The following is a 21,719-nucleotide window of genomic DNA, read 5'->3' on the forward strand; positions in this document are numbered from 1 at the left end:
GGAGGCTCCATGCTCTCCACTCCTACTGGAGGCTCCATGCTCTCCTCTCCTACTGGAGGCTCCATGCTCTCCTCTCCTACTGGAGGCTCCATGCTCTCCTCTCCTACTGGAGGCTACATGCTCTCCTCTCCTCTCCTAATGGAGGCTCCATGCTCTCCTCTCCTACTGGAGGTTCCATGCTCTCTTCTCCTACTGGAGGCTCCATGCTCTCCTCTCCTACTGGAGGCTACATGCTCTCCTCTCCTACTGGAGGCTCCATGCTCTCCTCTCCTACTGGAGGCTCCATGCTCTCCTCGCCTACTGGAGGCTCCATGCTCTCCTCTCCTCTCCTACTGGAGGCTCCATGCTCTCCTCTCCTACTGGAGGCTACATGCTCTCCTCTCCTCTCCTACTGGAGGCTCCATGCTCTCCTCTCCTCTCCTACTGGAGGCTCCATGCTCTCCTCTCCTACTGGAGGCTACATGCTCTCCTCTCCCCTCTCTCCTACTGGAGGCTCCATGCTCTCCTCTCCTACTAGAGGCTGCATGCTCTCGTCTCCTACTGGAGGCTACATGCTCTCCTCTCCTACTGGAGGCTCCATGCTCTCCTCTCCTACTGGAGGCTCCATGCTCTCCTCGCCTACTGGAGGCTCCATGCTCTCCTCTCCTATCCTACTGGAGGCTCCATGCTCTCCTCTCCTACTGGAGGCTACATGCTCTCCTCTCCTCTCTCTCCTACTGGAGGCTCCATGCTCTCCTTTCCTACTAGAGGCTGCATGCTCTCGTCTCCTACTGGAGGCTCCATGCTCTCCTCTCCTACTGGAGGCTCTATGCTCTCCTCTCCTACTGGAGGCTCCATGCTCTCCTCTCCTCTCCTACTGGAGGCTCCATGCTCTCCTCTCCTCTCATACTGGAGGCTCCATGCTCTCCTCTCCTACTGGAGGCTACATCCTCACCTCTCCTACATGCTCTCCTCTCCTCTCCTACTGGAGGCTCCATGCTCTCCTCTCCTACTGGAGGCTACATGCTCTCCTCTCCTACTGGAGGCTCAGTGCTCTCCTCTCCTTTCCTACTGGAGGCTATATGCTCTCCTCTCCTCTCCTACTGGAGGCTACATGCTCTCCTCTCCTACTGGAGGCTACATGCTCTCCTCTCCTACTGGAGGCTACATGCTCTCCTCTCCTTTCCTACTGGAGGCTATATGCTCTCCTCTCCTACTGGAGACTACATGCTCTCCTCTCCTCTCCTACTGGAGGCTCCATGCTCTCCTCTCCTCTCCTACTGGAGGCTCCATGCTCTCCTCTCCTCTCCTACTGGAGACTCCATGCTCTCCTCTCCTACTGGAGGCTACATGCTCTCCTCTCCTCTCCTACTGGAGGCTACATGCTCTCCTCTCCTACTGGAGGCTACATGCTCTCCTCTCCTTTCCTCCTGGAGGCTACATGCTCTCCTCTCCTACTGGAGGCTCCATGCTCTCCTCTCCTCTCCTACTGGAGGCTCCATGCTCTCCTCTCCTACTGGAGGCTACATGCTCTCCTCTCCTCCTGGAGGCTACATGCTCTCCTCTCCTCTCCTACTGGAGGCTCCATGGTCTCCTCTCCTCTCCTACTGGAGGCTCCATGCTCTCCTCTCCTACTGGAGGCTCCATGCTCTCCTTTCCTCTCCTACTGGAGGCTCCATGCTCTCCTCTCCTACTGGAGGCTCCATGCTCTCCTCTCCTTTCCTACTGGAGGCTATATGCTCTCCTCTCCTACTGGAGGCTACATGCTCTCCTCTCCTACTGGAGGCTACATGCTCTCCTCTCCTCCTGGAGGCTACATGCTCTCCTCTCCTCTCCTACTGGAGGCTCCATGGTCTCCTCTCCTCTCCTACTGGAGGCTCCATGCTCTCCTCTCCTACTGGAGGCTCCATGCTCTCATCTCCTCTCCTACTGGAGGCTCCATGCTATCATCTCCTCTCCTACTGGAGGCTCCATGCTCTCCTCTCCTACTGGAGGCTCCATGCTCTCCTCTCCTACTGGAGGAGGCTACATGCTCTCCTCTCCTCTCCTACTGGAGGCTGCATGCTCTCCTCTCCTACTGGAGGCTCCATGCTCTCCTCTCCTCTCCTACTGGAGGCTACATGCTCTCCTCTCCTACTGGAGGTTACATGCTCTCCTTTCCTCTCCTACTGGAGGCTTCATGCTCTCCTCTCCTCTCCTACTGGAGGCTACATGCTATCCTCTCCTACTGGAGGCTACATGCTCTTCTCCCCTACTGGAGGCTCCATGGTCTCCTCTCCTACTGGAGGCTCCATGCTCTCGTCTCCTACTGGAGGCTACATGCTCTCCTCTCCTACTGGAGGCTACATGCTCTCCTCTCCTACTGGAGGCTCCATGCTCTCCTCTCCTTTCCCACTGGAGGCTATATGCTCTCCTCTCCTACTGGAGGCTACATGCTCTCCTCTCCTCTCCTACATGCTCTCCTCTCTTCTCCTACTGGAGGCTACATGCTCTCCTCTCCTACTGGAGGCTACATGCTCTCCTCTCCTACTGGAGGCTACATGCTCTCCTCTCCTTTCCTACTGGAGGCTATATGCTCTCCTCTCCTACTGGAGGCTACATGCTCTCCTCTCCTCTCCTACTGGAGGCTCCATGCTCTCCTCTCCTCTCCTACTGGAGGCTCCATGCTCTCCTCTCCTCTCCTACTGGAGGCTCCATGCTCTCCTCTCCTAATGGAGGCTACATGCTCTCCTCTCCTCTCCTACTGGAGGCTACATGCTCTCCTCTCCTACTGGAGGCTACATGCTCTCCTCTCCTTTCCTCCTGGAGGCTCCATGCTCTCCTCTCCTACTGGAGGCTACATGCTCTCCTCTCCTCCTGGAGGCTACATGCTCTCCTCTCCTCTCCTACTGGAGGCTCCATGGTCTCCTCTCCTCTCCTACTGGAGGCTCCATGCTCTCCTCTCCTACTGGAGGCTCCATGGTCTCCTCTCCTCTCCTACTGGAGGCTCCATGCTCTCCTCTCCTACTCGAGGCTGCATGCTCTCCTCTCCTACTGGAGGCTCCATGCTCTCCTCTCCTACTGGAGGCTCCATGCTCTCCTCTCCTCTCCTACTGGAGGCTCCATGCTCTCCTCTCCTCTCCTACTGGAGGCTGCATGCTCTCCTCTCCTACTGGAGGCTCCATGCTCTCCTCTCCTCTCCTACTGGAGGCTACATGCTCTCCTCTCCTACTGGAGGTTACATGCTCTCCTTTCCTCTCCTACTGGAGGCTTCATGCTCTCCTCTCCTCCTGGAGGCTACATGCTATCCTCTCCTACTGGAGGCTACATGCTCTTCTCCCCTACTGGAGGCTCCATGCTCTCCTCTCCTACTGGAGGCTACATGCTCTCCTCTCCTACTGGAGGCTACATGCTCTCCTCTCCTTTCCTACTGGAGGCTATATGCTCTCCTCTCCTACTGGAGGCTACATGCTCTCCTCTCCTCTCCTACATGCTCTCCTCTCCTACTGGAGGCTACATGCTCTCCTCTCCTACATGCTCTCCTCTCCTTTCCTACTGGAGGCTATATGCTCTCCTCTCCTACTGGAGGCTACATGCTCTCCTCTCCTCTCCTACTGGAGGCTCCATGCTCTCCTCTCCTCTCCTACTGGAGGCTCCATGCTCTCCTCTCCTCTCCTACTGGAGGCTCCATGCTCTCCTCTCCTAATGGAGGCTACATGCTCTCCTCTCCTACTGGAGGCTACATGCTCTCCTCTCCTTTCCTCCTGGAGGCTACATGCTCTCCTCTCCTACTGGAGGCTCCATGCTCTCCTCTCCTCTCCTACTGGAGGCTCCATGCTCTCCTCTCCTACTGGAGGCTACATGCTCTCCTCTCCTCCTGGAGGCTACATGCTCTCCTCTCCTCTCCTACTGGAGGCTCCATGGTCTCCTCTCCTCTCCTACTGGAGGCTCCATGCTCTCCTCTCCTACTGGAGGCTCCATGCTTTCCTTTCCTCTCCTACTGGAGGCTCCATGCTCTCCTCTCCTACTAGAGGCTGCATGCTCTCCTCTCCTACTGGAGGCTCCATGCTCTCCTCTCCTCTCCTACTGGAGGTTCCATGCTCTCCTCTCCTCTCCTACTGGAGGCTGCATGCTCTCCTCTCCTACTGGAGGCTCCATGCTCTCCTCTCCTCTCCTACTGGAGGCCACATGCTCTCCTCTCCTACTGGAGGTTACATGCTCTCCTTTCCTCTCCTACTGGAGGCTACATGCTCTCCTCTCCTCCTGGAGGCTACATGCTCTCCTCTCCTCTCCTACTGGAGGCTCCATGGTCTCCTCTCCTCTCCTACTGGAGGCTCCATGCTCTCCTCTTCTACTGGAGGCTCCATGCTCTCATCTCCTCTCCTACTGGAGGCTCCATGCTCTCATCTCCTCTCCTACTGGAGGCTCCATGCTCTCCTCTCCTACTGGAGGCTCCATGCTCTCCTCTCCTACTGGAGGAGGCTACATGCTCTCCTCTCCTCTCCTACTGGAGGCTGCATGCTCTCCTCTCCTACTGGAGGCTACATGCTCTCCTCTCCTACTGGAGGTTACATGCTCTCCTTTCCTCTCCTACTGGATGCTTCATGCTCTCCTCCTCTCCTACTGGAGGCTCCATGCTCTCCTCTCCTACTGGAGGCTACATGCTCTCCTCTCCTCTCCTACTGGAGGCTACATGCTCTCCTCTCCTACTGGAGGCTACATGCTCTCCTCTCCTTTCCTCCTGGAGGCTACATGCTCTCCTCTCCTACTGGAGGCTCCATGCTCTCCTCTCCTCTCCTACTGGAGGCTCCATGCTCTCCTCTCCTACTGGAGGCTACATGCTCTCCTCTCCTCCTGGAGGCTACATGCTCTCCTCTCCTCTCCTACTGGAGGCTCCATGGTCTCCTCTCCTCTCCTACTGGAGGCTCCATGCTCTCCTCTCCTACTGGAGGCTCCATGCTCTCATCTCCTCTCCTACTGGAGGCTACATGCTCTCCTCTCCTACTGGAGGAGGCTACATGCTCTCCTCTCCTCTCCTACTGGAGGCTGCATGCTCTCCTCTCCTACTGGAGGCTCCATGCTCTCCTCTCCTACTGGAGGCTACATGCTCTCCTCTCCTACTGGAGGTTACATGCTCTCCTTTCCTCTCCTACTGGAGGCTCCATGCTCTCCTCTCCTACTGGAGGCTACATGCTATCCTTTTTCTACTGGAGGCTACATGCTCTTCTCCCCTACTGGAGGCTCCATGCTCTCCTCTCCTACTGGAGGCTCCATGCTCTCCTCTCCTCTCCTACTGGAGGCTCCATGCTCTCCTCTCCTACTGGAGGCTCCATGCTCTCCTTTCCTACTGGAGGCTCCATGCTCTCCTCTCCTACTGGAGGCTCCATCCTCTCCTCTCCTCTCCTACTGGAGGCTCCATGCTCTCCTCTCCTACTGGAGGCTACATGCTCTCCTCTCCTCTCCTACTGGAGGCTCCATGCTCTCCTCTCCTCTCCTACTGGAGGCTCCATGCTCTCCTCTCCTACTGGAGGCTCCATGCTCTCCTCTCCTACTGGAGGCTACATGCTCTCCTCTCCTCTCCTACTGGAGGCTCCATGCTCTCCTCTCCTCTCCTACTGGAGGCTCCATGCTCTCCTCTCCTACTGGAGGCTCCATGCTCTCCTCTCCTACTGGAGGCTACATGCTCTCCTCTCCTCTCCTACTGGAGGCTCCATGCTCTCCTCTCCTCTCCTACTGGAGGCTCCATGCTCTCCTCTCCTACTGGAGGCTCCATGCTCTCCTCTCCTACTGGAGGCTACATGCTCTCCTCTCCTACTGGAGGCTACATGCTCTCCTCTCCTCCCCTACTGGAAGATCCATGCTCTCCTCTCCTACGGGAGGCTACATGCTTTCCTCTCCTCTCCTACTGGAGGCTCCATGCTCTCCTCTCCTACTGGAGGCTCCATGCTCTCCTCTCCTACTGGAGGCTCCATGCTCTCCTCTCCTCTCCTACTGGAGGCTACATGCTCTCCTCTCCTACTGGATGCTGCATGCTCTCCTCTCCTACTGGAGGCTCCATGATCTCCTCTCCTACTGGAGGCTACATGCTCTCCTCTCCTACTGGAGGCTCCATGCTCTCCTCTCCTCTCCTACTGGAGGCTCCATGCTCTCCTCTCCTACTGGAGGCTACATGCTCGCCTGTCCTACTGGAGGCTCCATGCTCTCCTCTCCTACTGGAGGCTACATGCTCTCCTCTCCTACTGGAGGCTCCATGCTCTCCTCTCCTACTGGAGGCTCCATGCTCTCCTCTCCTCTGCTACTGGAGGCTCCATGCTCTCCTCTCCTACTGGAGGCTCCATGCTCTCCTCTTCTCCCCTACTGGAGGCTACATGCTCTCCTCTCCTACTGGAGACTCCATGCTCTCCTCTCCTCTCCTACTGGAAGCTCCATGCTCTCCTCTCCTACTGGAGGCTCCATGCTCTCCTCTCCTCTCCTACTGGAGGCTACATGCTCTCCTCTCCTCTCCTACTGGAGGCTCCATGCTCTCCTCTCCTACTGGAGGCTACATGCTCTCCTCTCCTACTGGAGGCTCCATGCTCTCCTCTCCTCCTGGAGGCTACATGCTCTCCTCTCCTACTGGAGGCTCCATGCTCTCCTCTCCTACTGGAGGCTCCATGCTCTCCTCTCCTACTGGAGGCTCCATGCTCTCCTCTCCTCTCCTACTGGAGGCTCCATGCTCTCCTCTCCTCTCCTACTGGAGGCTCCATGCTCTCCTCTCCTACTGGAGGCTCCATCCTCTCCTCTCCTACTGGAGGCTCCATGCTCTCCTCTCCTCTCATACTGGAGGCTACATGCTCTCCTCTCCTCTCCTACTGGAGGCTCCATGCTCTCCTCTCCTACTGGAGGCTCCATGCTCTCCTCTCCTCTCCTACTGGAGGCTCCATGCTCTCCTCTCCTACTGGAGGCTCCATCCTCTCCTCTCCTACTGGAGGCTCCATGCTCTCCTCTCCTCTCCTACTGGAGGCTCCATGTTCTCCTCTCCTACTGGAGGCTACATGCTCTCCTCTCCTACTGGAGGCTCCATGCTCTCCTCTCCTACTGGAGGCTCCATGCTCTCCTCTCCTCTCATACTGGAGGCTACATGCTCTCCTCTCCAACTGGAGGCTACATGCTCTCCTCTCCTCTCCTATTGGAGGCTCCATGCTCTCCTCTCCTACTGGAGGCTCCATGCTCTCCTCTCCTCTCCTACTGGAGGCTACATCCTCTCCTCTCCTACTGGAGGCTCCATGCTCTCCTCTCCTACTGGAGGCTACATCCTCTCCTCTCCTACTGGAGGCTCCATGCTCTCCTCTCCTACTGGAGGCTCCATGCTCTCCTCTCCTACTGGAGGCTACATGCTCTCCTCTCCTACTGGAGGAGGCTACATGCTCTCCTCTCCTCTCCTACTGGAGGCTGCATGCTCTCCTCTCCTACTGGAGGCTCCATGCTCTCCTCTCCTACTGGAGGCTACATGCTCTCCTCTCCTACTGGAGGTTACATGCTCTCCTTTCCTCTCCTACTGGAGGCTCCATGCTCTCCTCTCCTACTGGAGGCTACATGCTATCCTTTTTCTACTGGAGGCTACATGCTCTTCTCCCCTACTGGAGGCTCCATGCTCTCCTCTCCTACTGGAGGCTCCATGCTCTCCTCTCCTCTCCTACTGGAGGCTCCATGCTCTCCTCTCCTACTGGAGGCTCCATGCTCTCCTTTCCTACTGGAGGCTCCATGCTCTCCTCTCCTACTGGAGGCTCCATCCTCTCCTCTCCTCTCCTACTGGAGGCTCCATGCTCTCCTCTCCTACTGGAGGCTACATGCTCTCCTCTCCTCTCCTACTGGAGGCTCCATGCTCTCCTCTCCTCTCCTACTGGAGGCTCCATGCTCTCCTCTCCTACTGGAGGCTCCATGCTCTCCTCTCCTACTGGAGGCTACATGCTCTCCTCTCCTCTCCTACTGGAGGCTCCATGCTCTCCTCTCCTCTCCTACTGGAGGCTCCATGCTCTCCTCTCCTACTGGAGGCTCCATGCTCTCCTCTCCTACTGGAGGCTACATGCTCTCCTCTCCTCTCCTACTGGAGGCTCCATGCTCTCCTCTCCTCTCCTACTGGAGGCTCCATGCTCTCCTCTCCTACTGGAGGCTCCATGCTCTCCTCTCCTACTGGAGGCTACATGCTCTCCTCTCCTACTGGAGGCTACATGCTCTCCTCTCCTCCCCTACTGGAAGATCCATGCTCTCCTCTCCTACGGGAGGCTACATGCTTTCCTCTCCTCTCCTACTGGAGGCTCCATGCTCTCCTCTCCTACTGGAGGCTCCATGCTCTCCTCTCCTACTGGAGGCTCCATGCTCTCCTCTCCTCTCCTACTGGAGGCTACATGCTCTCCTCTCCTACTGGATGCTGCATGCTCTCCTCTCCTACTGGAGGCTCCATGATCTCCTCTCCTACTGGAGGCTACATGCTCTCCTCTCCTACTGGAGGCTCCATGCTCTCCTCTCCTCTCCTACTGGAGGCTCCATGCTCTCCTCTCCTACTGGAGGCTACATGCTCGCCTGTCCTACTGGAGGCTCCATGCTCTCCTCTCCTACTGGAGGCTACATGCTCTCCTCTCCTACTGGAGGCTCCATGCTCTCCTCTCCTACTGGAGGCTCCATGCTCTCCTCTCCTCTGCTACTGGAGGCTCCATGCTCTCCTCTCCTACTGGAGGCTCCATGCTCTCCTCTTCTCCCCTACTGGAGGCTACATGCTCTCCTCTCCTACTGGAGACTCCATGCTCTCCTCTCCTCTCCTACTGGAAGCTCCATGCTCTCCTCTCCTACTGGAGGCTCCATGCTCTCCTCTCCTCTCCTACTGGAGGCTACATGCTCTCCTCTCCTCTCCTACTGGAGGCTCCATGCTCTCCTCTCCTACTGGAGGCTACATGCTCTCCTCTCCTACTGGAGGCTCCATGCTCTCCTCTCCTCCTGGAGGCTACATGCTCTCCTCTCCTACTGGAGGCTCCATGCTCTCCTCTCCTACTGGAGGCTCCATGCTCTCCTCTCCTACTGGAGGCTCCATGCTCTCCTCTCCTCTCCTACTGGAGGCTCCATGCTCTCCTCTCCTCTCCTACTGGAGGCTCCATGCTCTCCTCTCCTACTGGAGGCTCCATCCTCTCCTCTCCTACTGGAGGCTCCATGCTCTCCTCTCCTCTCATACTGGAGGCTACATGCTCTCCTCTCCTCTCCTACTGGAGGCTCCATGCTCTCCTCTCCTACTGGAGGCTCCATGCTCTCCTCTCCTCTCCTACTGGAGGCTCCATGCTCTCCTCTCCTACTGGAGGCTCCATCCTCTCCTCTCCTACTGGAGGCTCCATGCTCTCCTCTCCTCTCCTACTGGAGGCTCCATGTTCTCCTCTCCTACTGGAGGCTACATGCTCTCCTCTCCTACTGGAGGCTCCATGCTCTCCTCTCCTACTGGAGGCTCCATGCTCTCCTCTCCTCTCATACTGGAGGCTACATGCTCTCCTCTCCAACTGGAGGCTACATGCTCTCCTCTCCTCTCCTATTGGAGGCTCCATGCTCTCCTCTCCTACTGGAGGCTCCATGCTCTCCTCTCCTCTCCTACTGGAGGCTACATCCTCTCCTCTCCTACTGGAGGCTCCATGCTCTCCTCTCCTACTGGAGGCTACATCCTCTCCTCTCCTACTGGAGGCTCCATGCTCTCCTCTCCTACTGGAGGCTCCATGCTCTCCTCTCCTACTGCAGGCTACATGCTCTCCTCTCCTCTCCTACTGGAGGCTCCATGCTCTCCTCTCCTACTGGAGGCTCCATGCTCTCCTCTCCTACTGGAGGCTACATGCTCTCCTCTCCTTTCCTACTGGAGGCTACATGCTCTCCTCGCCTCTTCTACTGGAGGCTCCATGCTCTCCTCTCCTAATGGAGGCTACATGCTCTCCTCTCCTCTCCTACTGGAGGCTACATGCTCTCCTCTCCTACTGGAGGCTACATGCTCTCCTCTCCTACTGGAGGCTACATGCTCTCCTCTCCTACTGGAGGCTACATGCTCTCCTCTCCTACTGGAGGCTCCATGCTCTCCTCTCCTACTGGAGGCTACATGCTCTCCTCTCCTCTCCTACTGGAGGCTACATGCTCTCCGCTCCTCTCCTACTGGCGGCTCCATGCTCTCCTCTCCTACTGGAGGCTCCATGCTCTCCTCTCCTACTGGAGGCTACATCCTCTCCTCTCCTCTCCTACTGGAGGCTACATGCTCGCCTCTCCTACTGGAGGCTCCATGCTCTCCTCTCCTACTGGAGGCTCCATGCTCTCCTCTCCTACTGGAGGCTACATGCTCTCCTCTCCTCTCCTACTGGAGGCTCCATGCTCTCCTCTCCTACTGGAGGCTCCATGCTCTCCTCTCCTACTGGAGGCTACATCCTCTCCTCTCCTACTGGAGGCTACATGCTCTCCTCTCCTCTCCTACTGGAGGCTACATGCTCTCCTCGCCTCTCCTACTGGAGGCTACATGCACTCCTCGCCTCTCCTACTGGAGGCTACATGCTCTCCTCTCCTACTGGAGGCTACATGCTCTCCTCTCCTACTGGAGGCTACATGCTCTCCTCTCTTCTTCTACTGGAGGCTACATGCTCTCCTCTCTTCTCCTACTGGAGGCTACATGCTCTCCTCTCCTACTGGAGGCTACATGCTCTCCTCTCCTACTGGAGGCTACATGCTCTCTTCTCTTCTTCTACTGGAGGCTACATGCTCTCCTCTCTTCTCCTACTGGAGGCTACATGCTCTCCTCTCCTACTGGAGGCTACATGCTCTCCTCTCCTACTGGAGGCTCCATCCTCTCCTCTCCTACTGGAGGCTCCATGCTCTCCTCTCCTCTCATACTGGAGGCTACATGCTCTCCTCTCCTACTGTAGGCTACATGCTCTCCTCTCCTCTCCTACTGGAGGCTCCATGCTCTCCTCTCCTACTGGAGGCTACATGCTCTCCTCTCCTCTCATACTGGAGGCTACATGCTCTCCTCTCCTACTGGAGGCTACATGCTCTCCTCTCCTCTCCTACTGGAGGCTACATGCTCTCCTCTCCTCTCCTACTGGAGGCTACATGCTCTCCTCTCCTACTGGAGGCTACATGCTCTCCTCTCCTACTGGAGGCTACATGCTCTCCTCTCCTCTCATACTGGAGGCTCCATGCTCTCCTCTCCTACTGGAGGCTACATGCTCTCTTCTCTTCTTCTACTGGAGGCTACATGCTCTCCTCTCTTCTCCTACTGGAGGCTACATGCTCTCCTCTCCTACTGGAGGCTACATGCTCTCCTCTCCTACTGGAGGCTCCATCCTCTCCTCTCCTACTGGAGGCTCCATGCTCTCCTCTCCTCTCCTACTGGAGGCTCCATCCTCTCCTCTCCTACTGGAGGCTCCATGCTCTCCTCTCCTCTCATACTGGAGGCTACATGCTCTCCTCTCCTACTGGAGGCTACATGCTCTCCTCTCCTACTGGAGGCTCCATGCTCTCCTCTCCTACTGGAGGCTCCATGCTCTCCTCTCCTCTCATACTGGAGGCTACATGCTCTCCTCTCCTACTGGAGGCTACATGCTCTCCTCTCCTCTCCTACTGGAGGCTCCATGCTCTCCTCTCCTCTCCTACTGGAGGCTCCATCCTCTCCTCTCCTACTGGAGGCTACATGCTCTCCTCTCCTACTGGAGGCTACATGCTCTCCTCTCCTACTGGAGGCTCCATGCTCTCCTCTCCTCTCCTACTGGAGGCTACATCTTCTCTCCTACTGGAGGCTCCATGCTCTCCTCTCCTACTGGAGGCTACATCCTCTCCTCTCCTCTCCTACTGGAGGCTCCATGCTCTCCTCTCCTACTGGAGGCTCCATGCTCTCCTCTCCTCTCCTACTGGAGGCTACATGCTCTCCTCTCCTCTCCTACTGGAGGCTACATGCTCTCCTCGCCTCTTCTACTGGAGGCTCCATGCTCTCCTCTCCTAATGGAGGCTACATGCTCTCCTCTCCTACTGGAGGCTACATGCTCTCCTCTCCTACTGGAGGCTCCATGCTCTCCTCTCCTACTGGTGGCTCCATGCTCTCCTCTCCTACTGGAGGCTACATGCTCTCCTCTCCTCTCCTACTGGAGGCTACATGCTCGCCTCTCCTACTGGAGGCTCCATGCTCTCCTCTCCTCTCCTACTGGAGGCTCCATGCTCTCCTCTCCTCTCCTACTGGAGGCTACATGCTCTCCTCTCCTCTCCTACTGGAGGCTACATGCTCTCCTCGCCTCTCCTACTGGAGGCTACATGCACTCCTCGCCTCTCCTACTGGAGGCTCCATGCTCTCCTCTCCTACTGGAGGCTACATGCTCGCCTCTCCTACTGGAGGCTCCATGCTCTCCTCTCCTCTCCTACTGGAGGCTCCATGCTCTCCTCTCCTCTCCTACTGGAGGCTCCATGCTCTCCTCTCCTCTCCTACTGGAGGCTACATGCTCTCCTCTCCTCTCCTACTGGAGGCTACATGCTCTCCTCGCCTCTCCTACTGGAGGCTACATGCACTCCTCGCCTCTCCTACTGGAGGCTACATGCTCTCCTCTCCTACTGGAGGCTCCATCCTCTCCTCTCCTACTGGAGGCTCCATGCTCTCCTCTCCTCTCCTACTGGAGGCTCCATCCTCTCCTCTCCTACTGGAGGCTCCATGCTCTCCTCTCCTCTCATACTGGAGGCTACATGCTCTCCTCTCCTACTGGAGGCTACATGCTCTCCTCTCCTACTGGAGGCTCCATGCTCTCCTCTCCTACTGGAGGCTCCATGCTCTCCTCTCCTCTCATACTGGAGGCTACATGCTCTCCTCTCCTACTGGAGGCTACATGCTCTCCTCTCCTCTCCTACTGGAGGCTCCATGCTCTCCTCTCCTCTCCTACTGGAGGCTCCATCCTCTCCTCTCCTACTGGAGGCTACATGCTCTCCTCTCCTACTGGAGGCTACATGCTCTCCTCTCCTACTGGAGGCTCCATGCTCTCCTCTCCTCTCCTACTGGAGGCTACATCTTCTCTCCTACTGGAGGCTCCATGCTCTCCTCTCCTACTGGAGGCTACATCCTCTCCTCTCCTCTCCTACTGGAGGCTCCATGCTCTCCTCTCCTACTGGAGGCTCCATGCTCTCCTCTCCTCTCCTACTGGAGGCTACATGCTCTCCTCTCCTCTCCTACTGGAGGCTACATGCTCTCCTCGCCTCTTCTACTGGAGGCTCCATGCTCTCCTCTCCTAATGGAGGCTACATGCTCTCCTCTCCTACTGGAGGCTACATGCTCTCCTCTCCTACTGGAGGCTCCATGCTCTCCTCTCCTACTGGTGGCTCCATGCTCTCCTCTCCTACTGGAGGCTACATGCTCTCCTCTCCTCTCCTACTGGAGGCTACATGCTCGCCTCTCCTACTGGAGGCTCCATGCTCTCCTCTCCTCTCCTACTGGAGGCTCCATGCTCTCCTCTCCTCTCCTACTGGAGGCTACATGCTCTCCTCTCCTCTCCTACTGGAGGCTACATGCTCTCCTCGCCTCTCCTACTGGAGGCTACATGCACTCCTCGCCTCTCCTACTGGAGGCTCCATGCTCTCCTCTCCTACTGGAGGCTACATGCTCGCCTCTCCTACTGGAGGCTCCATGCTCTCCTCTCCTCTCCTACTGGAGGCTCCATGCTCTCCTCTCCTCTCCTACTGGAGGCTCCATGCTCTCCTCTCCTCTCCTACTGGAGGCTACATGCTCTCCTCTCCTCTCCTACTGGAGGCTACATGCTCTCCTCGCCTCTCCTACTGGAGGCTACATGCACTCCTCGCCTCTCCTACTGGAGGCTCCATGCTCTCCCTCCTACTGGAGGCTCCATGCTCTCCTCTCCTACTGGAGGCTACATGCTCTCCTCTCCTCTCCTACTGGAGGCTACATGCTCTCCTCTCCTACTGGAGGCTACATGCTCTCCTCTCTTCTTCTACTGGAGGCTACATGCTCTCCTCTCTTCTCCTACTGGAGGCTACATGCTCTCCTCTCCTACTGGAGGCTACATGCTCTCCTCTCCTACTGGAGGCTACATGCTCTCCTCTCCTACTGGAGGCTACATGCTCTCTGCTCCTCTCCTACTGGAGGCTCCATGCTCTCCTCTCCTACTGGAGGCTCCATGGTCTCCTCTCCTCTCTCATGAGCAGGAATATCTGTCTAAAACCATCTTCCCATTCAGTGCTGTATGAATAACCAGATAATCTTCTAGACACCACCTGATTTACCACCTTCAAAGAATGAATAACTGTAATTCTCTCTCTCTCTCTCTTTGATATATCATGAATAAATCTCCAAAATCTCATCGTCCTCTGTGACTTGGCCTCAATCAAGCTCTGCCAATCCGAAAAGGATCAAAGGCGAGAAGAGTCAACCTGATTGCACCGCCTGCTCCGTTCACCACTCCTTAGTTACTGAAGTCAAGTCCCTCCACCACTGAGCACCGGCACAGTTTCAAAGGGAGCCCTAGACTGCCATCAGGTGGTCACAACAGGCATTACACCTGAATCACATCCACTTGACAAACACCGGCACTACAGTTAAAGAGTTTTTAAAAGCATCTCAGCTCTCTGCGGTACAATATATTACAGTCAAATATTTATATTTACAGCATATATATATATATCCATATCTGTCTGAATATACTGCATATAATCCTTCTATATTCCTACTACTGATACACCTGCATATAACCCATATAGGTAACTCTGTGTGATAGCATGTACAATAATGCTGTATATAAAACATATATATATATATATATATATATATATATATATATATATATATATATATATATATATATATATTATATATATATATATTCTTACTGTGTATATATATCTATCCACATCTGTCTGTACATATCTGCATATATTATTATTATCTTTTTAACAACATAGATACTATCTGTAGATACCATCTATATCTGTACATATCTCTTACCTACTCTTACACGGCTGATGGCCAGTACAACTTACTACCAGAGTCTTATACCTGTATCACTGCAAATATGAATACTACAATGCTTACGTACGTACATCTTATTAGCACTATTACTCAGTAGTACTAATTTATGGTAATGGCTGCATTTATATTGCGCTTTTATCCAAAGCGCTTTACAATTTGTTCCTCACATTTTACCCATTCACTCACACATTCACACACCGAGGGCGGAGGGGTTAAGTGTCTTGCTCAAGGACACTTCAACATGCTGCTGGAGGAGCGGGAACCGAACCGGGAACCTCCGGAGGGGGGGGGGGGTGGGGGGAGAGAGAGATAGAGAGAGAGAGAGAGAGAGAGAGAGAGAGAGAGAGAGAGAGAGAGAAAAGTGTCATGGGAATCAGTCAGTAGAGCGCTCAAGTGACTTCAAAAGCAGAGTGCTTATTGAAAGAGGTGTAATAGATAATTCCCCTGCAAAATTAATTTGCACGCCACAGGCCGTCACAGTGGGCACGACGGTTGCCCGCACAACACAAGGCAACCATGCAAGGTGCCAACCTGCTCATCCGGGAGCAGTTAGGGGTTAAGTGTCTTGCTCAAGGACACTTCAACATGCTGCCTGGGAGGAGCGGGAACCGAACCGTGGAACCTTCGGATTACAGACGACTGCTCTACCTCTTGAGTCACTGTCGCCCCCTTCTTTTCATTCTACTGTCCTTGTGTTGTATAATGACAATCGATTTTAATCTAATCTAAAATACATTTTAGAGTTGGCACGGACGAGTCACAGACGGTGTGTACTGGTTTAATTGCATCTCTCCTACTCGTGAGACCCGAGGTCTCTGGAAAAACGAGCAAGGCTGCCAATCCTCGATGCTTCGCTCTCCTCCTCGCTCCTCCGCCCACTCTCTCAGGTCTGGTAATAAACACGGGAATGTAGTGAAACCCTGACGGCGCTACGCCAGAGAGACAGAACGATCAAAGACGCACGTCGAATGTACATCAGGACATTGTGAATTAGTACATCAGAACAGTGTGAATTAGTACTGAGAACAGCGTGAATTATTACATCAGAACAGTGTGAATTATTACATCAGAACAGCGGAATTAGTACATCAGAACAGAGTGAATTTTACATCAGAACAGTGTGAATTATTACATCAGAACAGCGTGAATTAGTACATCAGAACAGAGTGAATTAGTACATCAAAACAGAGTGAATTAGTACATCAGAAAAAGCGTGAATTAGTACATCAGAACAGCGTGAATTAGAACATCTTGGCTCTGGGCGCCTCCGGGAGCTGGAATGAGCTTGGAGAGGTTCGATTCATGAAGCGACTCAGAGTGAACTAATCAATAAAGAGAATTGGACTGTCCAGAACTCAAGTCTAACTTGAGGATCTTCTGGACAGCCAGAGACTTTCTATTTCAGGGAGACACACACACAGGAGGACACTTACCCATCAGAATCAATGCTGTTATCGTGGACCATGGCTTTCAGGGCATCCGAGTTAGCTGGGGGGGGGGGGGGGGGGGAGAGAGAGATAGAGAGAGAGAGAGAGAGAGAGAGAGAGAGAGAGAGAGAGAGAGAGAGAGAGAGAGAGAGAGATAAAAGTGTCATGGGAATCAGTCAGTAGAGCGCTCAAGTGACTTCAAAAGCAGAGTGCTTATTGAAAGAGGTGTAATAGATAATTCCCCTGCAAAATTAATTTGCACGCCACAGGCCGTCACAGTGGGCACGACGGTTGCCCGCACAACACAACACAACTCGGAACGATGAAACCAACCAGGCCGCAACATCGAGGAGAGCAAATTATTAAGTGTTCTGGGTGGGCACGACGTTAACATATAGCTTCTCAGTAACGGTACAGTAGACCTACGAGGCTGTTACAGGACGCTAGGTTAGAGAGAGAGAGAGATAGAGAGAGAGAGAGAGAGAGAGAGAGAGAGAGAGAGAGAGAGAGAGAGAGAGAGAGAGAGAGAGAGAGAGAGAGAGAGAGAGAGAGAGAGAGAGAGAGAGAGAGAGAGAGAGAGAGAGAGCACAGCTTTGACCTAGAAACCAACAAAATGTACAACTCCTGGTGGTTCATGTAGAGCCTCTACTTCAAATGCAAATCGACATCATTCAACCACGTTGGCATTCGAATTCTAAATCAACATTACAACTTTAAATTTTTTAGATTTTTTATTCATTCCGTTTAAACCAATGGGGTTTTTCTTCACAGTTGCAGGTAAAGATTAGGCTACACTAATATTATAGTATTAAAACTGATGAATTATATTAGTTAAAGAAAGTTGATTTAGTTGGGCTGGGGCTTCTCCCTGGGCTGGGTCTGGAAAGTTGATTTAATAAAAAGAAAATACTAATTTAATCAGATTAATCACTTTATTCAAATTGAGGATTTAGTTCGAGGATATTTATATAAAAAGAAAATTAAGTTATAAAAGAAAAAAAAAAAAATTATGTATTACCGTAAAAACGAAGGTTCGAAAAACCCTGACGAAGTTCGAATCCCAAAAACAGGCTTCGGGGACAGCCTTACCACGAGGTACAACGTGAGGTATGGCATACGCTCCTCTATGTTGGAAAGGAATTGAATGCACGTAGGGGTGGGACGATACATCGATCCAGATCGATACATCGATGTAATTATCAACGATCGAATCGGATCGATGCAATGTAATCAGATCGATTCATATCGATACTCTTATTTTGAAAATCCTGTGGCGAGTCTCGTATCCGCCCAAGAACAACAGCAGTAGCTCCGTGTGTGTAGACGTTACAGCATAGCATTCTCCCTTTCTGTGTGTGTGTGTGTGCGCGTCTTTGGAAAGACCAGATGAGGTCAGGAGTTTGATGTTTAAATGTTATTTAAACATAAACAATATAATACATAATAAATGTAGGCCTATACATGATCATGCAACATCAACAAATTGTTGTAGGAACGGTTTGGGAGAGGGAGGTAGGGAGGGGTTTTAGGTTGTGAGTTTTGAGTTCCAAAAAATGGAGCTTAAAGTTTAAAGCTCAATATATCAAAAACGTGGCACTTTACAGTGAACAGGAGGTCTATTTGTATTAAAAACAATAGATTGATTTTCCTTTAAATGTCTGGAAGAGCTCAAAAATACAAATGTCAAATGATATTTGTTACCTTTTTTTTAGTAGATCTAAATGTTACGGATTGTGTTAAATGGGCATATGATATCATCTCATATCGATTGCAGGCACCTGAATCTAATCTAATCGTATTGTATCGTGAGAGACTTTGTGATATCGGCAAATATCGTATCGTTGTCCAAAGAATCGATATCGTATCGTATCATGATGAAACTGGTGATTCCCACCCCTAGAATGCAGCCGCGCTGCTAGACTTGGCTGCTTTGGGTGAGAGTGAACTGCTAGAAAAGGACGTGTCGAACACCTTGCGGAGAAGGCGATGTGTTATTGAGACACGGCGGGTTACGTCTACTCGATATCGTCCTGTCGTCATCCTGTAAGATGAGATAAGATATTCCTTTATTGATCCCCTCGGGGAAATTCGGGCATCATAGCAGCGTGAGGGGGCTGGGGAGGTACAGGTATGGGCAGGGTAGTAGTAAGACATTAATATAGGCAATCAAATGTTATCTGAATATACAAATATGAGAAAAAAGTAAACGGTGTAAACAATGTGATTAACTCTTGAATATAGAAATATGAGGAAAGATAAACAGTGTAAACAAACTACTGGCTTATGTTCACTAATCTCCCCCTTTTAGATCAACCTTTGCGAGAATCAATTACTTTGATTGTGTGCTCAGGCCAGCCCAGAGGTGCCAGAGGGGTGGGGTTTGTGCTTTTGGGGCTGTGCCATTGGTTGAATTAGAGCCAGACTCTTACCAATCGGAATTGATTTGACGAGGGTTTCAGATGCTGGCTCTGGGGAGTTATGTATCAAATGGATTCGAGGATTGAAAAAGTTTTCACTCAACCAGGTTTTGATAAGTAGTTTTTCAGTATTTTTTTACCTGACAAATTTTGCTTTCTGATTCTGCACAGATATGTTCAAAATGTGGCGGTCGGATGGCGTAGCGGAGATTGCGCTCATCACCAATGCAAGAGGCTGCGGTCTCGACTCCCGGAGTCAGCATTGCCTTGCGGCTTGGGCCGATCGTCATACTAAGGCTGCGGTTAGACTGACTGATGTTTTCGTTTCGTTTTGAAGATGAGTTTCGCTTTTCCAGGTCGCAACGTAGCGGTAGGCGAGTCAGACATTCGTTTTGCAACCTGAGCACTTTCGTTTTGTCACCTGAGCACAGTGATGTAGTACAGTGCCAAAGCACTGTCCAGTGTGGCGAACATGAAGGCAATTGTCAACCAATCAGAACTTGAATGTGCCAATACACTTCCTGCAAAGAAATGTCAACACGCCGCCATCTTTAAATGCCTCTGCTATTTAGCCAATGCAGCACTTATTTTTCAGCAAAGTGTAATAAAAGTGCAATAAACAAAACGGATACATTCACTGTGTGTTCTGCCTCTCATTTGTTGATGAAACAAAACTAACATCAACACAATTGACCACCAAGAGCGGAGTTTAGTCTCATCGGCGCTGATTTTGTTAGCTTACATGCTAACGCGATAGGAATATGCCATTATAACAGTATAGCATTGTGGCTAGCAGCTAACTTTAGCACACGTTAGCCTGCCAGCACCAAACTGATGATATCGGGAGCTATCAGTAGCTAGATAACATTAGAGACAACGCCTTGTGTATTAAACAAAGGTGAATAGATGACTGGGCCATTTTGTTTAATGTTTGTTATGTTGAAAGATGAGCTCTGAGCTAACAGGGTCTGGTAGCTACGGTAGGTAGCTAACGTTAGCCAACTGCTCATGCAATCGTTAATGCTAGCAGAATGAATGGATGTAAACTTTATTTAACATATCGCAGAATGGGTACAATACAATACGGCTCAATAAAAACAATTGTTAAGGGAATGCAGACTGTTGTAGCATGGACTGGGGTCCTTATAACAATAACTTGACAACACATGGTAGCTGCAGCTATAGCTCTGTTGTCACCGGACGTTGGTGAGGGCACGCAGATGTGGGTATCTACTGCGCATGGGCGTTGAGCAACAATGGCTCCGCGCAGATTACACGACACGTTGTCGGCGAGTTTTGGCGAGTATCCAAAACGGAAACACAATTTCAGCGTTTTCAGTAGGGCCAAAACGTTTCCTGCCAAAACGGCATTTCTATCTAACAAAACGTATTCAAAACGTATTCAAAACGAAAACAAAAACACCTAGTCTAACCATGGCCTAACTCGTTTGGCTGAGTTAGCGGGAAATAAAATGGTAGCTGGTAATCTGGCGTTGTGGACAGCAACGCCTACAGGTCAGGTCTGGGCTCCTGCTCAGCAAAAAGCAGGAAATGGTGAAGGCAGCGTGACCTCCCACGCGTTACGCTTCACCAATGAGAGTCCTCGCTGCCAGGTGAAAAGAGAGCCACTCAAAATGTTAATGAAATTGGCAGCGTAGGGCGGCTGAGTGGCGCAGTGGGCAAGACGCTCGCCATTAACGCAGGAGATGCTGGTATCGAGCCCAGCTCTCGGCGTTGCTACCGGCTTGGCCGGCAGTCATACTAACACAATTGGCAGTGTTAGAGGGTGGGAAAGACGGTGGGTGGGGATTGGACGTTGTGGACAGCGACTCCTACAGGTCGGTTGGGTGACGCCGGTACGGCGGAAACAGGAAGCATCGGGGGCAGCATGAGCCTCCCACGCGTTACTCCTCGCCACTGAGAGTTTGAGCTGTCTGGTGAAAAGATGCGACAGGTGCCTCCTTGTGTACCGGAGGGGACACATGATGCAAGGCTTCTATCCCCACTACAGCCGACCAGTGGGAGGCATAGTTTAGCAACGTTCAAGACAGGGGAGGGAAGAATTGTAAATACAAAATTGGGATGGGAGAAAAAATTGAAAAATAAAGAGAAAAAATATATGAAATTGGCAGCGATATTCTGAAGGACTTGCATGGCACATTACTAAAAATAAGAGCAACATATTTTATCATGACACATTTTGAATGCAGGGCTTTCCCTAAACAACGGTATAGGGGTGCCGCAGCACCACTATGACAAAGCGCCATGTGTTTTATTTTAAGGTTTTTTTGTTTTTTCTTTTGCAGTGAAAGCTTGGGGCCATCTTAGAAACAGACGCGTCATTGTCTAATTAATACACGATTGCTCGGTCCTCTGATCCACTGTGTGCGTGCATGCATGCGTGTGTTGTCGTGTTCAACGTACTTAAAGGAAAACTCCAACATTTTGGGAAAGGTGCGTGTCTTCCTACTCCTACTGCATGCACAGAGAAGAAAAGGGTATGTATCTTCTTGTCTAACTCCAGGGTAGATGCCAAATAAGCGAATTTCCCAAAATGTTGGAGTTTTCCTTACATTTTTTTAAGTTGCAGGAACACACAACAAATTCTTTATCGCACATTTTCCTGCCTCCCAGACGGGGGGCACAGCCCCCATCCGGACCAGACAAAAAAACCTGGAAAAGCCTCGGGGAAAGCCCCGGTCCAGACAATCAACATTTAGAACCTGTTCGCAGCACGGTCGCAGGTAACGCCGATGCCATTGAAATCCCAGTAGAATAATAGTAGTAGAGTACATTGTGTATTGTGTACAGTGCACATTTGATTCCCAGTGTATAATACATACAGTACATGGTGTTTAATGGCTCAGTGCCCTTTAAAGAGTGTTTATGCAGATGGTTTCCTGGTCACACATG

At 52.3% G+C, this 21,719-nt stretch overlaps 1 protein-coding gene across 1 annotated transcript in view; it reads right to left on the reverse strand.

Annotated features, from left to right (window-relative positions):
- LOC311227003 (RELT-like protein 1) overlaps window positions 1–21,719 on the reverse strand; it is a 248,700-nt gene that overhangs the window by 34,885 nt on the left and 192,096 nt on the right. The window contains exon 4 of the mRNA XM_084312497.1: window positions 16,396–16,450. Coding sequence (XP_084168623.1) covers window positions 16,396–16,450 — 55 coding nt within the window. The remainder of the gene's footprint in view (window positions 1–16,395; window positions 16,451–21,719) is intronic.

The sequence above is a fragment of the Notolepis coatsorum genome (genome assembly GCF_963971535.1).
Source record: "Notolepis coatsorum genome assembly, chromosome: 4".
Classification (NCBI taxonomy): domain Eukaryota; kingdom Metazoa; phylum Chordata; class Actinopteri; order Aulopiformes; family Paralepididae; genus Notolepis; species Notolepis coatsorum.